The 13,503-nt window shown below is 37.4% G+C and overlaps 1 protein-coding gene and 1 pseudogene across 3 annotated transcripts; one reads left to right on the top strand and one right to left on the bottom strand.

Moving 5' to 3' along the window:
* Positions 1-293: 293 nt before the first annotated feature.
* naa10 (N-alpha-acetyltransferase 10, NatA catalytic subuni) lies at positions 294-2,298 on the top strand. Of its 2 annotated transcripts, none has more exons than XM_079478392.1 (8): positions 294-504; positions 782-880; positions 955-1,013; positions 1,106-1,151; positions 1,258-1,373; positions 1,466-1,510; positions 1,714-1,798; positions 1,956-2,298. In XM_079478392.1, exons 1-8 carry the CDS (start codon positions 484-486, stop codon positions 2,151-2,153), a joined length of 669 nt encoding a protein of 222 aa, XP_079334518.1. In that variant the 5' UTR covers positions 294-483; the 3' UTR covers positions 2,154-2,298. The 2 variants fall into 2 exon arrangements, with proteins under 2 accessions (XP_079334518.1, XP_079334517.1); XM_079478391.1 differs by having other exon boundaries at positions 1,950-2,298.
* A 1,953-nt stretch (positions 2,299-4,251) lies between these two features.
* Positions 4,252-12,594, bottom strand: LOC306906703 (NLR family CARD domain-containing protein 3-like; annotated as a pseudogene). The gene is made up of 7 exons: positions 12,587-12,594; positions 12,067-12,169; positions 8,700-8,901; positions 6,712-8,435; positions 6,020-6,193; positions 5,320-5,493; positions 4,252-4,408 (listed from the first exon to the last, which is right to left on the bottom strand). The product of its transcript is annotated as an NLR family CARD domain-containing protein 3-like (transcript).
* Positions 12,595-13,503: the final 909 nt, after the last annotated feature.

Raw genomic sequence — 13,503 nt, 5'->3', positions numbered from 1 at the left:
GCAACAGTTCATCTGAAATTTTGATAACAAAGTAAACGTAAAAAATCTATTACATTTAATAGTTTTATTCAGTATTCTATAAGTTGTGCACCTTATCTTATTGTCAATTCGTTGCAGAAAAAAGGCCCCATTTTGTGTTATGCAGATCAGTCCGTCGTTTTCACTTTGTGTAGGTTTAAAACACGAGAAAAATCATTTCCAGATACTAAACAACACGCTTATAATATAATTTCATATAAAAAGTGTCACTTGAATATATGTATTTATATGAAATTATATTCCCACTATCTGTTAGGGCTTTTGTTTTATTTTGTACCGGAAACGCTCCCCTAACATCCGTCTTCCGGTCCTGGGCAACATGGTCGTAGAGGTGTAGCTATTTTCGTTTGCCCTGTTATTTGCGCCTTCTCGAGGTGTTTTCTGTCCATTCGACAACTCCCATTAGTCTATTTTATATATTTATTAACTAGTCCAGCAAACACGATGAATATACGCAACGCTCGGGTGAGTAAAGCGCATACTGCAGACATTACATTAACGTTAGCTATCACACGAAAGTCCAGCATCTGATGCTAGTAAGTGAGTTAGCGCTATACTGACAGTGGTATAAGCACCATCGTGGGCACGGTCAGAGAGCTTTAACACGCATCTGTTGCGGCCGAAATTGCGCACTTCTATAATGATACTAAGGCTTTGTTGTTATTGGCTTCCACGTGTGAAATGACTTGCCTTTACACATGGCAAGCCGACTACAATGTTTTTGTTTGTATTATTATCTCAGCCTGAAGATCTGATGAACATGCAGCACTGCAACCTGCTGTGTCTTCCAGAGAACTATCAGATGAAATACTACTTCTACCACGGCCTCTCCTGGCCACAGGTCTGTGACAGACACCGTGTACAAACACTGATCTCAGCACAGCGGACTGTGTTACTATTGTGTTTGTTTTTCAGCTCTCCTACATAGCAGAAGACGAAAATGGAAAAATAGTGGGATATGTTTTGGCAAAAATGTAAGTGTATTGTTTGTTATAGTAACACCTATTGGGTTTATTTCAAACAATAATTAAACATTTATAATAATTGTGTGTCGTAAATTTCATAGGGAGGAAGATCCAGATGATGTGCCGCATGGACACATTACATCACTGGTTAGTGTAGGCTAGTCTTTTGGAAAGATGTGATTCTTGAGACTTTTATTATGATTGCATATGTAGTAAGCGTTGTATAATAATGCACTGACCTGTGTTTATGCAGGCAGTTAAACGCTCTCACAGGCGTCTTGGACTGGCTCAGAAACTTATGGATCAGGCCAGCAGAGCCATGATTGAGAACTTCAATGCCAAATATGTCTCTTTACATGTAAGGAAAAGGTAAGATGTGTGAGGGAGTTTATCATTTATCACGTGAGGTTTTACAGATTTTCTGGAATGTCTTCTTCACCATGTTGCTGTTTGTATTTCAGTAACCGGGCTGCTCTTCACTTGTACTCCAACACGCTTAAATTTCAGTGAGTATTGTTTTTACACTGTACAGTAAATAAACGTATTATTAAGGTTTCTAGAGAAAGCGTCTTCGTTCCACCATTTTTTTGTACAGTATAAGACATATAATACTGTAAACAGTATATTCATTTGTCAAACACATTAACTGTATAGGATTCTTGTCTCTTTGTATTGATAGTAAATTGTTTCTGTCGATACTGTTTTGTAGGATCAGTGAAGTTGAGCCGAAATACTACGCAGATGGAGAAGACGCTTATGCTATGAAGAGAAATCTCACACAGATGGCAGATGAGGTGTGACATCACATCATGTAAATCATCTTGTGATGTTTTGTTTTACTTAAACCTACACCTTCATATATTCGAATCACAATGGTTTTAGTGTGTCGTTGTGAAATATCATGTAAAATGGTCAACTGTAAAAATGAACAACTATGATGTGCAGTTGCAGAAGCCGGGGGTACGTCTGTGGGGTTCAGAAGCTCCTACATCTCAGGACACATCTGTGACCGGTCTGGTGGAGAAGCTGTCTGTACAGGATGGTGAGAAGGAGGGAGATGGAGACAGCGGTGGAGAGAGTAAAGAGATGAGTGAGGTCAGCGAGGCCACAGAAAGCACAGACGTCAAAGACTCCTCCTCAGACTCTTAACTCACTTCTCACACGTCTTTTAGGTTTCAAATCGGTTTATATGCACCTCAAATGGCTTTATTTTCAAAATACAGAAATGAGATCCCACAACCCACGTTAAATATTTGCAAATACATTTATCAATAAAGTTGGAGAGTTGACATAATCTTTTGTGTTATTGTCGTGGAAATGATTATTCTGGTTGTCACCACTTAAAATGTTAGTCTATTTAGGAACAGAGTACTTACTTGGGGAAGATGCCCCATCAGCGTACATTAATTAGTTAACTGTTGCAAATTTGTATATACGTTTTGCACATACCCAAATAATATTTGAGTACTTTTTAAAATATAGTATTTTCTAATACTTTACCATTACTTATCTAAATGTAACTAAATATGTAAAATTGGGTACTTTCATAATTACAAAAATTTTGTATTTTGTACAAACCTGAAAAACAGTTATACCGAGAAAGACTAAAGTCATTTCATTTTTTTCACTCTGCGTTTGTATGTGATGACTTGTGAAGTAAATATGTTGCTATTAAGATATGTATGTAATTATTAAATCATGTAAACACTAAACAAATCATTCGGAACAACTACTCACACATTTTTTTAAATCTAGACACACAGACACAATAATACCTCAGTCTATTTTATCAAGATATTTATTATTATTATTATTAACTTAATTGCCAATCTTTACAAATTTCTAGTAACCCAAAAATCTGGGGAAAGATGCCTCAGAAACATTTACTTCATGCTGAGAGGGCCATCTTATCCCAAAGGTACAACTCTACACATCATATCTTACCCCAAATGTATGTCATTTATTCACTCTTTTAATATTATAAACAAAAGAAAAAACACACAGGTATGTGGGGGGTGGCCTAGGCGTTGTTTTGGGATGCTTCTACATGCCATGTCTTGTTTTTTTAAAACATTAAGGTAAGCAAGGTGTGGGTGTGGAAACCTAGGGGTGGCAGGGATGTAGGGTGGGCTTTGCCATCTCTTAGTAACATCCTGTTACAGACAGGGACTTATCTTATGCTCTTTTAAAGACGTTTAACTATTTTGATAGTAAACTTTTAATCAAATAGGTAATTAACTAGTAAAATAAATGAATGAATACTTAATGATGAACACAATAAAGGAGGTCGGGCTTTCTCATACGTAGCACCTAAACTCTGGAATAGCCTTCCCGATACTATTCCAGGATCAGACACACTCGCCCAATTTAAATCTAGATTAAAGACACATCTTTTCAGCCAAACTTTCACTTAATGCAAAATATGCTAAATAAACCACCGGGAGACTGCTGACATTAGATATTATTTACTAGAAGAATTTAACTTGTACTGTGAAAAACACAAAAAAGGTAAAAAAAAAATAAGTTTTTCTTATTTTCTCCTGTAAAGCTGCTTTGGAACAATGCACATTGAAAAACGCTATATACAGTAAATAAAATTAAATTGAATTGTAAAAGGTATATCCTGGCGTTTATGAATTATTTTATCTGTATTCACATATTCATGTTTTCTTGAAATAAAATAATAGTGATACAATCTGCATAAATACAATAGCAAGGAATATCAATACAAAAGTTGGTTCTATGTATAAAAAGGTTATTTCTAAAGAGTTCAGATGCTGTCAAAAATGATACATGGCGTTAAATTAATGATCTTGACACAAAGTATACGTTACTCAAATATTTTTGCTTCAAAACCCGCTAAATACCACATTCATCCCTGTCTGATGAACTCTTCACCTATAAAGGTTTTGGTTTGTCTAGTTCTTGTCTTTTATCCATGACATCTCTTTGCCGTGGCTCATCTATACTCTGCCTATGCTCCTGACATTTGTGCAGCTGTGGTTGGTCCTTTGAAATGTATTTTTATGAATATCGCAGTAGAGGATCAATACTGTAAAACACTGGAGAGAAATATCCAACATGAATATATAGCTTCATTAAATGTTCTGTAATGATATAAGCAGCAATTTATAGTTTTATAGTTTATAGTATAGTGAATTACGACAGCTGTAACTGCAGTCTTGATTCAAATGTGGTCAATCGTGTAGACCTAAATGAAAGAATAATTTACTGTAATTTCTCCAGTTTACAGTGTGGATTCTCCAGAATCATTGAACAGCTTCACTCCTGAATCTCCGAGATCATTATAGTTCAGATTAAGTTCTCTCAGGCTTGAGGAGTTTGATCTCAGAGCTGAAGCCAGAGCAGCACAACCTTCAGCTCTAATATTGCAGTGAGACAACCTGCAGAGTAAATACAGTTAGAACAATACTCAACTTTTTCAGTATAGTAATTAGGACGGCACATTTGTGTTATAGACATTTTCTTTGCTATGGAAACCCATTCCGGTAATGTGACAACCATACATTTTTATTAAATTAACTAATTAATGAATCTTTCTTTAAAGCATTTAGAAGTGATTGGACATGATTTTATATGTACGACGTATAGTGTGTGGCATGTCCTATAGACCACTTCAGATGACATCAACAATGTTGTTCCAGAAGAACTTCCTGTTTCACTACACAAACGTTTGAACAAAATACAACCGACAGATTATTTATAACCGATTTAAAATGTCAAACATCTTTAAGATTTAATGACATATGTTAGATTTTAAATAGAAATTAAAACTCAACATTTGTATGAAAACATAGTAATTTATTGTCAAACTATCATAGTTATTTATGCCTGTATATATGTAGCACCTTGGTCCTGTGAGATGTTTACATCTTGCGAAGTGGTCTATAGAATATCTAAACTGAAGACATGACTAACAGTAGTAGATTATTCTTTCTAGTCATTTTAACAACATAAACAATTTCTGCGCATGTGCACTTTTGTGACCCCTAATTTTAGACTGCGATACCAAGCTCAACCGCTAAATGTCAATGTACCATACGGTCTGTTTAAATGCGACCGTGGTGCAAGACCCATTCAACCAATTTGTATATTTAATAAAATGAGCATACAACAAAATTCAATAAATCGTTTATTTGATACAGTTATTATACGATAAAATAATCAATGAATATTAACATAATATAAAAATATTCTTTAGACACTAGCCAAACACAAACCGGAAGTTAACTGGGGGTCGGACGTGAGTGAAACGGTCAATACAGTAATTATGCAAAAAGGTATTGAAACTTACTGTAACTTCTCCAGTTTACAGCGCGGATCCTCCAGTAGACCAGAAAGCAGCTTCACTCCTGTGTCTTCTAGTTCATTTCGGCTCATATTAAGTTCTATCAGGTGTGTAGGGTTAAATCTCAACGCTGATACCAGATCAGCTAGGCCTTTCTCTCTAATACTGCAGTTAGAAAGCCTGCAGAAAGAGAGAACATCTGTCAGCATTCAGCTAAAGATAGACTAAATAAGTACTGTGAGCAAGAAGTACTGTAATGAGTTTATGTCTATGCAAGTGTATGTTTTTTTCTGACCTTACTTGCATTGTTTGTCACATTGCTTAATCAGTGACCCAACAAAGACAACTTATATTATTTAACTACTAAAACTCAAGGACCACAAAGACAGAACATAATACGGTGGGCAAATCGATCTGCATATGACATTAAACTCTCATGAGAATGAAAATAGTGAGTCTCGTGAAAGATTGCTAAAGTAATCGTTTTTATGCCATCATATTATTACTGATATTAGAAAACAACATTTAACATCTTATATATTTGAAAATTCAGTTTGTACCGGCGATGGAAAATCACTGTATTATTGTCTAATGTCACAGCGTATGTAATAACTCTTTACCTCTCTAAAAACACTTGCATTAATATGCAAGAAATTAAACCTTCACCTTAGTCAACAACTTTAACTTGAAGAGAGTAATATCTTACTTCAATGTCTTCAGTTCACAGTTTGGATTCTTCAGTCCATCAGAGAGCAGCTTCACTCCTGAATCCTGCAGATTATTGCTACTGAAGTTCAGCTCTATCAGACTTGAGGAGCTAGAGCTAAGAATTGAGGCCAGTGTTGAACAACTTTTTTCTGTTAGACTAGAGCCACTTAGACTAGGGAGAAATAGTTAAAAGATCTGTATTAATCTCAGAACAAGTAATGATACAGAGTTGCATGGAAACTCACAGAAATAGCAAAGAATAGACTCTGTGTAGATTATTTTTAATTAGCTTGCAAGTTATAAGTATGTCTAGCCAGTATAATTTCTGGGTTAAAACTAGAAGAACCGTTACTTGACTAAACTTAAATGCGACAAAGTTACACGACCCATTCAACAAATTGTGAATTTTATTGTGGGGCACTGCTCCACCTTCCCACAAAGACAAGCTGCAGCTACATGTGATAGGTTGGATTTTACAGTTTCCAATAATGTGTTTAACCAACATAACGTCTATGATGCATTAAAAAAAGTATGTGTTCAACGGTAACATGGTGGGCAGTAAGTATGACAATTAAGAATCACCGAACTTGGAATACTAAAGAGTGCTATCCCATGACACTACAACAAATTCCATTTTCCTCTAGAAATTATCATTTACAACGAAGCCTTTAAAGATTTAATTTCACTTACTCAGCTTTTCTAGCTACTTTGACCAATGGCAGCAACCTCAAAAGACATTTCTGAGATGCATCATAAGTATCGAGTTTAAACTCATCCAGCTCCTCTTCTGAGCATCACAAACACAAGAGCTGACCACTGAGGACGAGACAGTCTGACTCCAGAGAGACGATGAGCACCCGTTCTGCTCAGGTATGTTTGCACTTCCTTCACTAGAGAATGATCATTCAGTTCATTCAGGCAGTGAAACAGATTGATGGATTTCTCTGGAGAGGGATCCTCTTCGATCTTCAGCTTGATATACTTATTCATTTCCTGACTGCTCTCTGAGCCGCTTCTTGTCTGTGGCAGTAGATCTTGCAAGAGTGTCTGATTAGACTCCAGCGAGAGATCCAGAAGAAATCTGAGGTAAAGGTCCCAGTGTCCATTCTCACTCTGCAAGGCCTTGTCCACTTCACTCTTCAGTAAATCTGCCAAAGGTGATCTGAACATACTGAGGATTCTTGGTGCTTGTTGGGAAAAGTGAAAAACAACATACAAAGCAGCAAGAAACTCTTGAACACTCAGATGAACAAAGCTGAACACCTTCCCAAGGTGCAGTCCAGGCGCCTCTATAAAGATCTGAGTACAGACACCCGAGTACACTGATGCTTCTCTGACATCAATGCCACACTCTCTCAGATCCTCCTCATAGAAGATCAGGTTCCCTTTCTCCAGCTGTTTATAAGCCAGTTTTCCCAGAGACTCAAGACTCTTTCTAGCCTGCTGAAGATCTACCTCACATTTCCCATCATACTTCTGACTCTTTAGTTTGATCTGAAAGATCAGGAAGTGTGTGAACATTTGAGTGAGAGTCTTGGGGATCTCCGCTTGACTCTCTGCCTCACTCAACATTCTCTGGAGAACTGTGGCTGAAATCCAGCATGTATAAAGTTCTGGAGGATTTCATGTGTGAGATGATTCTGTTGGCCAGACTCTCCATGTTTATTCTCTTCCTGAAATACTCGTCCTTCTGAGGGTCATTGAATCCTCGGACAACTGTGATCAGATCAACACACTCAGGAGGAATCTGATTGGCTGCTGCTCGTCGAGAGGTGATCCAGATCAGTGCAGACGGAAGCAGATTCCCCTTGATGAGGTTTGTCAGCAGCACATCCACTGACGCTGATTCTGTCACATCAAACTAACTCCTGCTGTTCTGGAAATAAAGATTAAACCGATACTCATCCAAACTATCAAATATAAACGCAACTTTATAGTCATCAAGGTCCATTGATCTCAGGTGTTTTGTATTAGTGAAGAACTGATGAAGAAGATCCATCAGACTGATATTTGTGTGTTTAATCAGATTCAGTTCTCTGAACGGCAGTGGAAACATGAGGTGAACGTCTTGATTTGCTTTTCCTTCAGCCCAATCCAGAATGAACTTCTGCACAGAGACTGTTTTTCCAATTCCAGCCACTCCTTTAGTAAGCACGTTTCTGATGGGTTTCGCTCCAGGTGAGGCTTTAAAAATGTCATTACATTTGATGTAATCTCTGGTCTTCTAGACAATTGCTCAATCTGTCTCACCTCAGGTTCATAATTGATTTCTCCATTCCCTCCCTCTGTGATGTACAGCTCTGTGTAGATCTCATTCAGAAGGGCTGAGCTTTGATATAATACTCCTTCATGTAAACTCAGACATTTTTCTTTCAGTCTGGATTTGTGATTTGTCACAAACAATGGAGCAAGTTCTGATGAGCAGATGAAAGACGGGATTGAAATATATACAATTAATAAAATGCACTGATTAACAATAAATACATACATAACTCATTGACAGTTTAAAAAAACAGTTCTGTTGAAGATGGAACCCTGTGTATACAGTCCAAATATTGCATTTGTTTTTGTTTTGAACTACAGTTCTTCATCATGACATGTGATAAACACAAAAACCTAATGTATGATAATTATGCTCACAAAAATAAAAATAAACGAATAATCATGTGATCTCTTACTGGTCTGTAGTGTGTCTGCAAGATCTTTCTGGTTAATCTTCTTCAACACATATATTGTGATCCTCAGAAGCCCCTCTCTGATTCTACTGTGACCTTCATACTCCTCCTTTCTTTCAGAATATGATGGATAATCTGGACTCAGTAGTGTCTTAAAGATCTTCAGCTCTTTCTTCACCAGAGAGATCATTTGGTGTTCAAGTTCCTAAAATCAGTAAATATCGACACAATGACAGAGTCAAATAATGTCAGTAACAGAGCGACAAGAGTATAAATAATTTGTTATATGTGCTAACCGCCTGGCTTTTGTTTTTTTACTTTTAAAGACTATTTGGGCAGCTTTCCTTAACCATTTATTGAACATTCTGCCAGTGGCAAAGGTGCTGGAGAACAATTGAAGAGTATAGATGCAAAACCCCTGTACCGAGCAAGGCGTGACGAGAGCCGCGAGGGAACGGCCGAGGTGATCAGGGGAGTGATAATGAGTGTCAGCTGCGCGTTGCACCGGTCTAACATCTCTCATGGAGAAGCTCCGGGAGCACAAAAGGACGAGCGACAGGGCCTGGACTTGTTTTTAGCGTGTTTGGTGGCCGGCAGTCGACCGTGAGGGACACACAAGCAACACGAATACAATAGTAAAAATTATAATAATAGTAATATAAATATATATAAAATATAAAAACATCCCAATGTCTCCGCTCAGCCTTATATAAAAGCCAAAGAATACTTGTGTCCCTTAAGTAATGACTTAAAAATGCCAACAGTCTGAACAGTTCTAAAGTGTACATGAATCATTCAACAAATGTGGTGCCACCACTGAAACGGTCACCTTTATTTCTTAACCTGGTTCTCGGAACGTCAAGAAGCATCTGATTGCACAACCTAAGTGCTCTTACAGGTATGTATACATTTAAAAGCACAGATAAATAAATAGGCGCTAACCCATTTAAGATCTTAAAACAAATAACACAATTTTAAAATCAATCCCGAAACTAACAGGAAGCCAGTGTAGCCAGTGTCCCACCAGCTTCGGACGTAAACGGTGAAATTTTGCTATCTTCTACCTTTTTACAAGCTGCCTTAGAATAACTACACAACTCCAAGCATTTAAGAAAAATTTGGAAGAAACCGTTCAACACCTTGAAACATCAACCTGCGCCCTTGATGCACTTCCCACATCTTTTTTCAAAAGTGTGTTAAACTGTTTAGAAGCAGATCTCCTAGATGTGGTAAATGCCTCGCTTCTCTCTGGAAGTTTCCCAAACTCCCTGAAAACTGCTGTTGTCAAACCCCTCCTGAAAAAAAGCAATCTGGATAAGACCATATTAAACAACGATCTCAAATCTTCCCTTCATAGGTAAGATCATTGAAAAAGTTGTCTTCAACCAGCTGAACAAATTCTTAAGCTCAAACGGATACTTTGACAATTTTCAATCTGGGTTCCGCCCGCATCACAGCACAGAGACAGCACTCATTAAGATAGTAAACGACATTCGCTTAAGTACTGATTCAGGCAAATTATCTGTGCTGATCCTACTCGACCTCAGTGCTGCATTTGACATGGTCCATCACAACATACTTATAGACAGGCTGGAAAACTGGCCCCATTGACTCCCTGCTCAAATGCATTGATGAAATAAATAGTTGGATGTGCCAAAACTTTCTTCAGTTGAACAAAGACAAAACTGAAGTCATTGCGTTTGGAAATAAAGATGAAGTTCTCAAGGTGAACGCCTACCTTCACTCTAAAGGTCAAACAACAAAAACTCAAGTCAGGAATCTCGTTGTGTCTTTAGAGTCAGACCTTAGCTTCAGTAGTCATGTCAAAGCAATAACTAAATCAGCATATATTCATCTGAAAAATATTGCAAGAATTAGATGCTTTGTTTCCAGGCAAGACTTAGAGAAACTTGTGCATGCTTTCATCACCAGCAGGGTAGATTATTGTAATGGACTCCTTACTGACCTCCCCAAAAAGACCATAAGACAGATGCAGCTCATACAGAACGCTGCGGCAAGGATTCTGAGCAGAACCAGAAAATATGATCATATCACACCAGTCCTCAGGTCTTTACACTGGCTACCAGTTACATATAGGATAGATTTTAAAGTTTTATTACTGGTATATAAATCGTTCAATGGCCTAGGACCTCAATACATTGCAGACATGCTCATTGAATACAGACCCAAAAGAACACTCAGGTCATTGGGATCGAATCAGCTAGAAATACCAAGGGTTCTCTCCAAGCAAGGAGAGTCTGCATTTAGCTATTATGCAAGCCGCAACTGGAACCAGCTTCCAGAAGAGATCAGATGTGCTCCCACAGTAGTCACATTCAAATCCAGACTCAAAGAGATTTCTTTTCAATTTAAGATGATCCTACTCTTGGTAGAGTACATAGTGCATAGTTTAGGTGCATATGTATAGCAGTAGATATCAAAGTAGGTTCTCAAAGTGTATAGCGGGGTACTGTAGGGCGGGTGGGGTAATCGGTAGAAGTATAAAAGAAAGAATAATTGAGTAACCGTGAATGCAGCCCTGGCAGAAAAAACAAAATACATGCAAAACTTTCATACCGCAAAAACAGGCTCCAACTGCTTCCCTCCAACGGACTTTGATTCATCCTGTTTGTTGCTGTAGACAGTTGGTATACATTAAAAGTCTTCTTAAATTTCTGTTTAATCATTATCACACAAATACTTGTATAAATCTGTATTTTCATAACATATGAAACTTTCTTTACCTGCCATCAGTGTCTCCTGAACTAAACTTGAATGGCACTCCCATTGATTGATCACTCTTCAGAGACACACAGCTGGGTTCAGGAGATTCTTTCTCATTTAGACTGAAACAGAATAGCAATTTTCAAAAACGTAAACTTAGTTTTCCCACATATCCCTATTAATGAAAAAGATTAGCAGTCAAATGACAACAGGCTTGTTGGAGATGTAAACATATGGTAGTTTCCCAATATACAAATTTTAGAAGAGATAATGCATCATGTGCATGTGAAGTACATGTGAAATCCTGCCTATTTATGGGATGAAGGTTCAGGGGATGCCTGCATTAGACGTCACCTAATTGTAATAGAAAGGAAGATGTCCAGGCATGTCTTAAGTATGACACTGTTGTGCACTCACAGGAAACCAGGTTAAATACATAACCAAGATGTGCCTTTTTGCCTCATGGTGACACTATGGGAATGTTAATACCCTCTAGACAATACTGAAAAAAATGAACGAAAACATGCTAGCACGGACCCTGTGAGCCCACAATGGATCAGCCTGGGAGTACACGTGTGGCCAGAGTTGAATACTGATCAATGAATACTGATGTATTCAGTTAACCACGAGTCTGTCCTCCTCTCACATCAGCAAATTTGTCTCCTGAACTAAACTTGAATGGCACACCCATTGACTGGACACTCTGCATGGACACACAGCTGGCATCAGAGGAATCTTCCTTTTTGAGACTGAAACACAACAGGAAAGAGTATTTGCTGAACATTCTGAAATGTAATGAACATTAGACATTTTGGCAGATGAGGCATCGCAACATACTGTATGAAATGTAAAGTGTTTATTCTAAATATAGTCTTATACAAAGCAGTCTATTATTAGATGTGTTTAAGTTCGGGCTGTCAAACGTGATTTATCGCATGCAGAATAAAAGTTTGTGTTCACATAACACTGTATATGTCTGTGTACTGTGTATTTCCAAGTACAAATGTATCGAGACAGGTGCCGTGGCTAATTATTCTACAGCGAATGGACTGGATCTAGAAAAGCACGTGTTTCATTCTGAACTGGAACTCACAGAGGCTCTGACAGAGTTAACAGATGTTCTGCCCAAACCATGAAATTAGCATCATCTAATCGAATTTTCTCACCTTTCCATTGTCTTTGTTTCAATTGATCTCTTCAGAGAGATTCTTCAAGAAGTTTTATTTATCTTGTATCCACTGTTTTTACATTGAGATTGATTGTGTAAATATATGTATGGGTTCAAATATTAGATACAATGATAGGTACAATATTATGTGACACAGGAATCCTTACAAAACAAACTGAAAAATCAATTGATGTCGTGCCCAATTATTCCGGTGGCCCATTTTAGCTCAATTAAATTCAATGGTCCCTTTACAAAATATTGTTTTATGAGGCAGGGAAAATAAGGCATTATGTGAATACAGTGCCATTGAGATCTGTTTTAAAAACACTTAAAAATATTTTAAATTCTTTACCAGTGAAAATGTGTGACATTTGAGGCAATTTGCAGGAAAACTGTCAATAAAATTTTTCTTAAAAATAGATATAAATGCAATATATAAATAGAATACATAACAATAGACAATGTGTAAGACATACCAGGATTTGGGAATTTTGGTTGTATCAGTGCCAGTGACTCGGCATCGTTTCAACAACATCAAGATCTAAACTATAGCCTACAGGTGTAAAACCAAAAGAACTGTATTTGCACTTACATTTTAATTTATTTATTTGTGGCAGACACTTTTATCCAAAGCGACTTACAGCTGTGGCAAGGCAAACAACAAGCGATTCACCTCAAGGCAGCAATAAACATAAGATATGCCAGTACTAGGGATACAATAAGACTGAATAATCCACCATACAAAGAAATTCCGAAAAAATAAAGATGTTGATAAAAGGTTTTTATTATTCCTAAGGTACATTAAGGAGCTCATGGAAAAGGTGGGTCTTCAGCTGTTTTGTGAGAAGTGTGATTGATTCAGCTGTCCTAAGTCATTTGGGAAGATCATTCCACCAGCAAGGAATGGTGATTGGA

Source organism: Barbatula barbatula (genome assembly GCF_947034865.1).
Source record: "Barbatula barbatula genome assembly, chromosome: 17".
Taxonomy (NCBI): Eukaryota; Metazoa; Chordata; class Actinopteri; order Cypriniformes; family Nemacheilidae; genus Barbatula; species Barbatula barbatula.
Note: the sequence above shows the minus strand (reverse complement) of the source record. Positions and strands in the feature narration are given on the sequence as shown.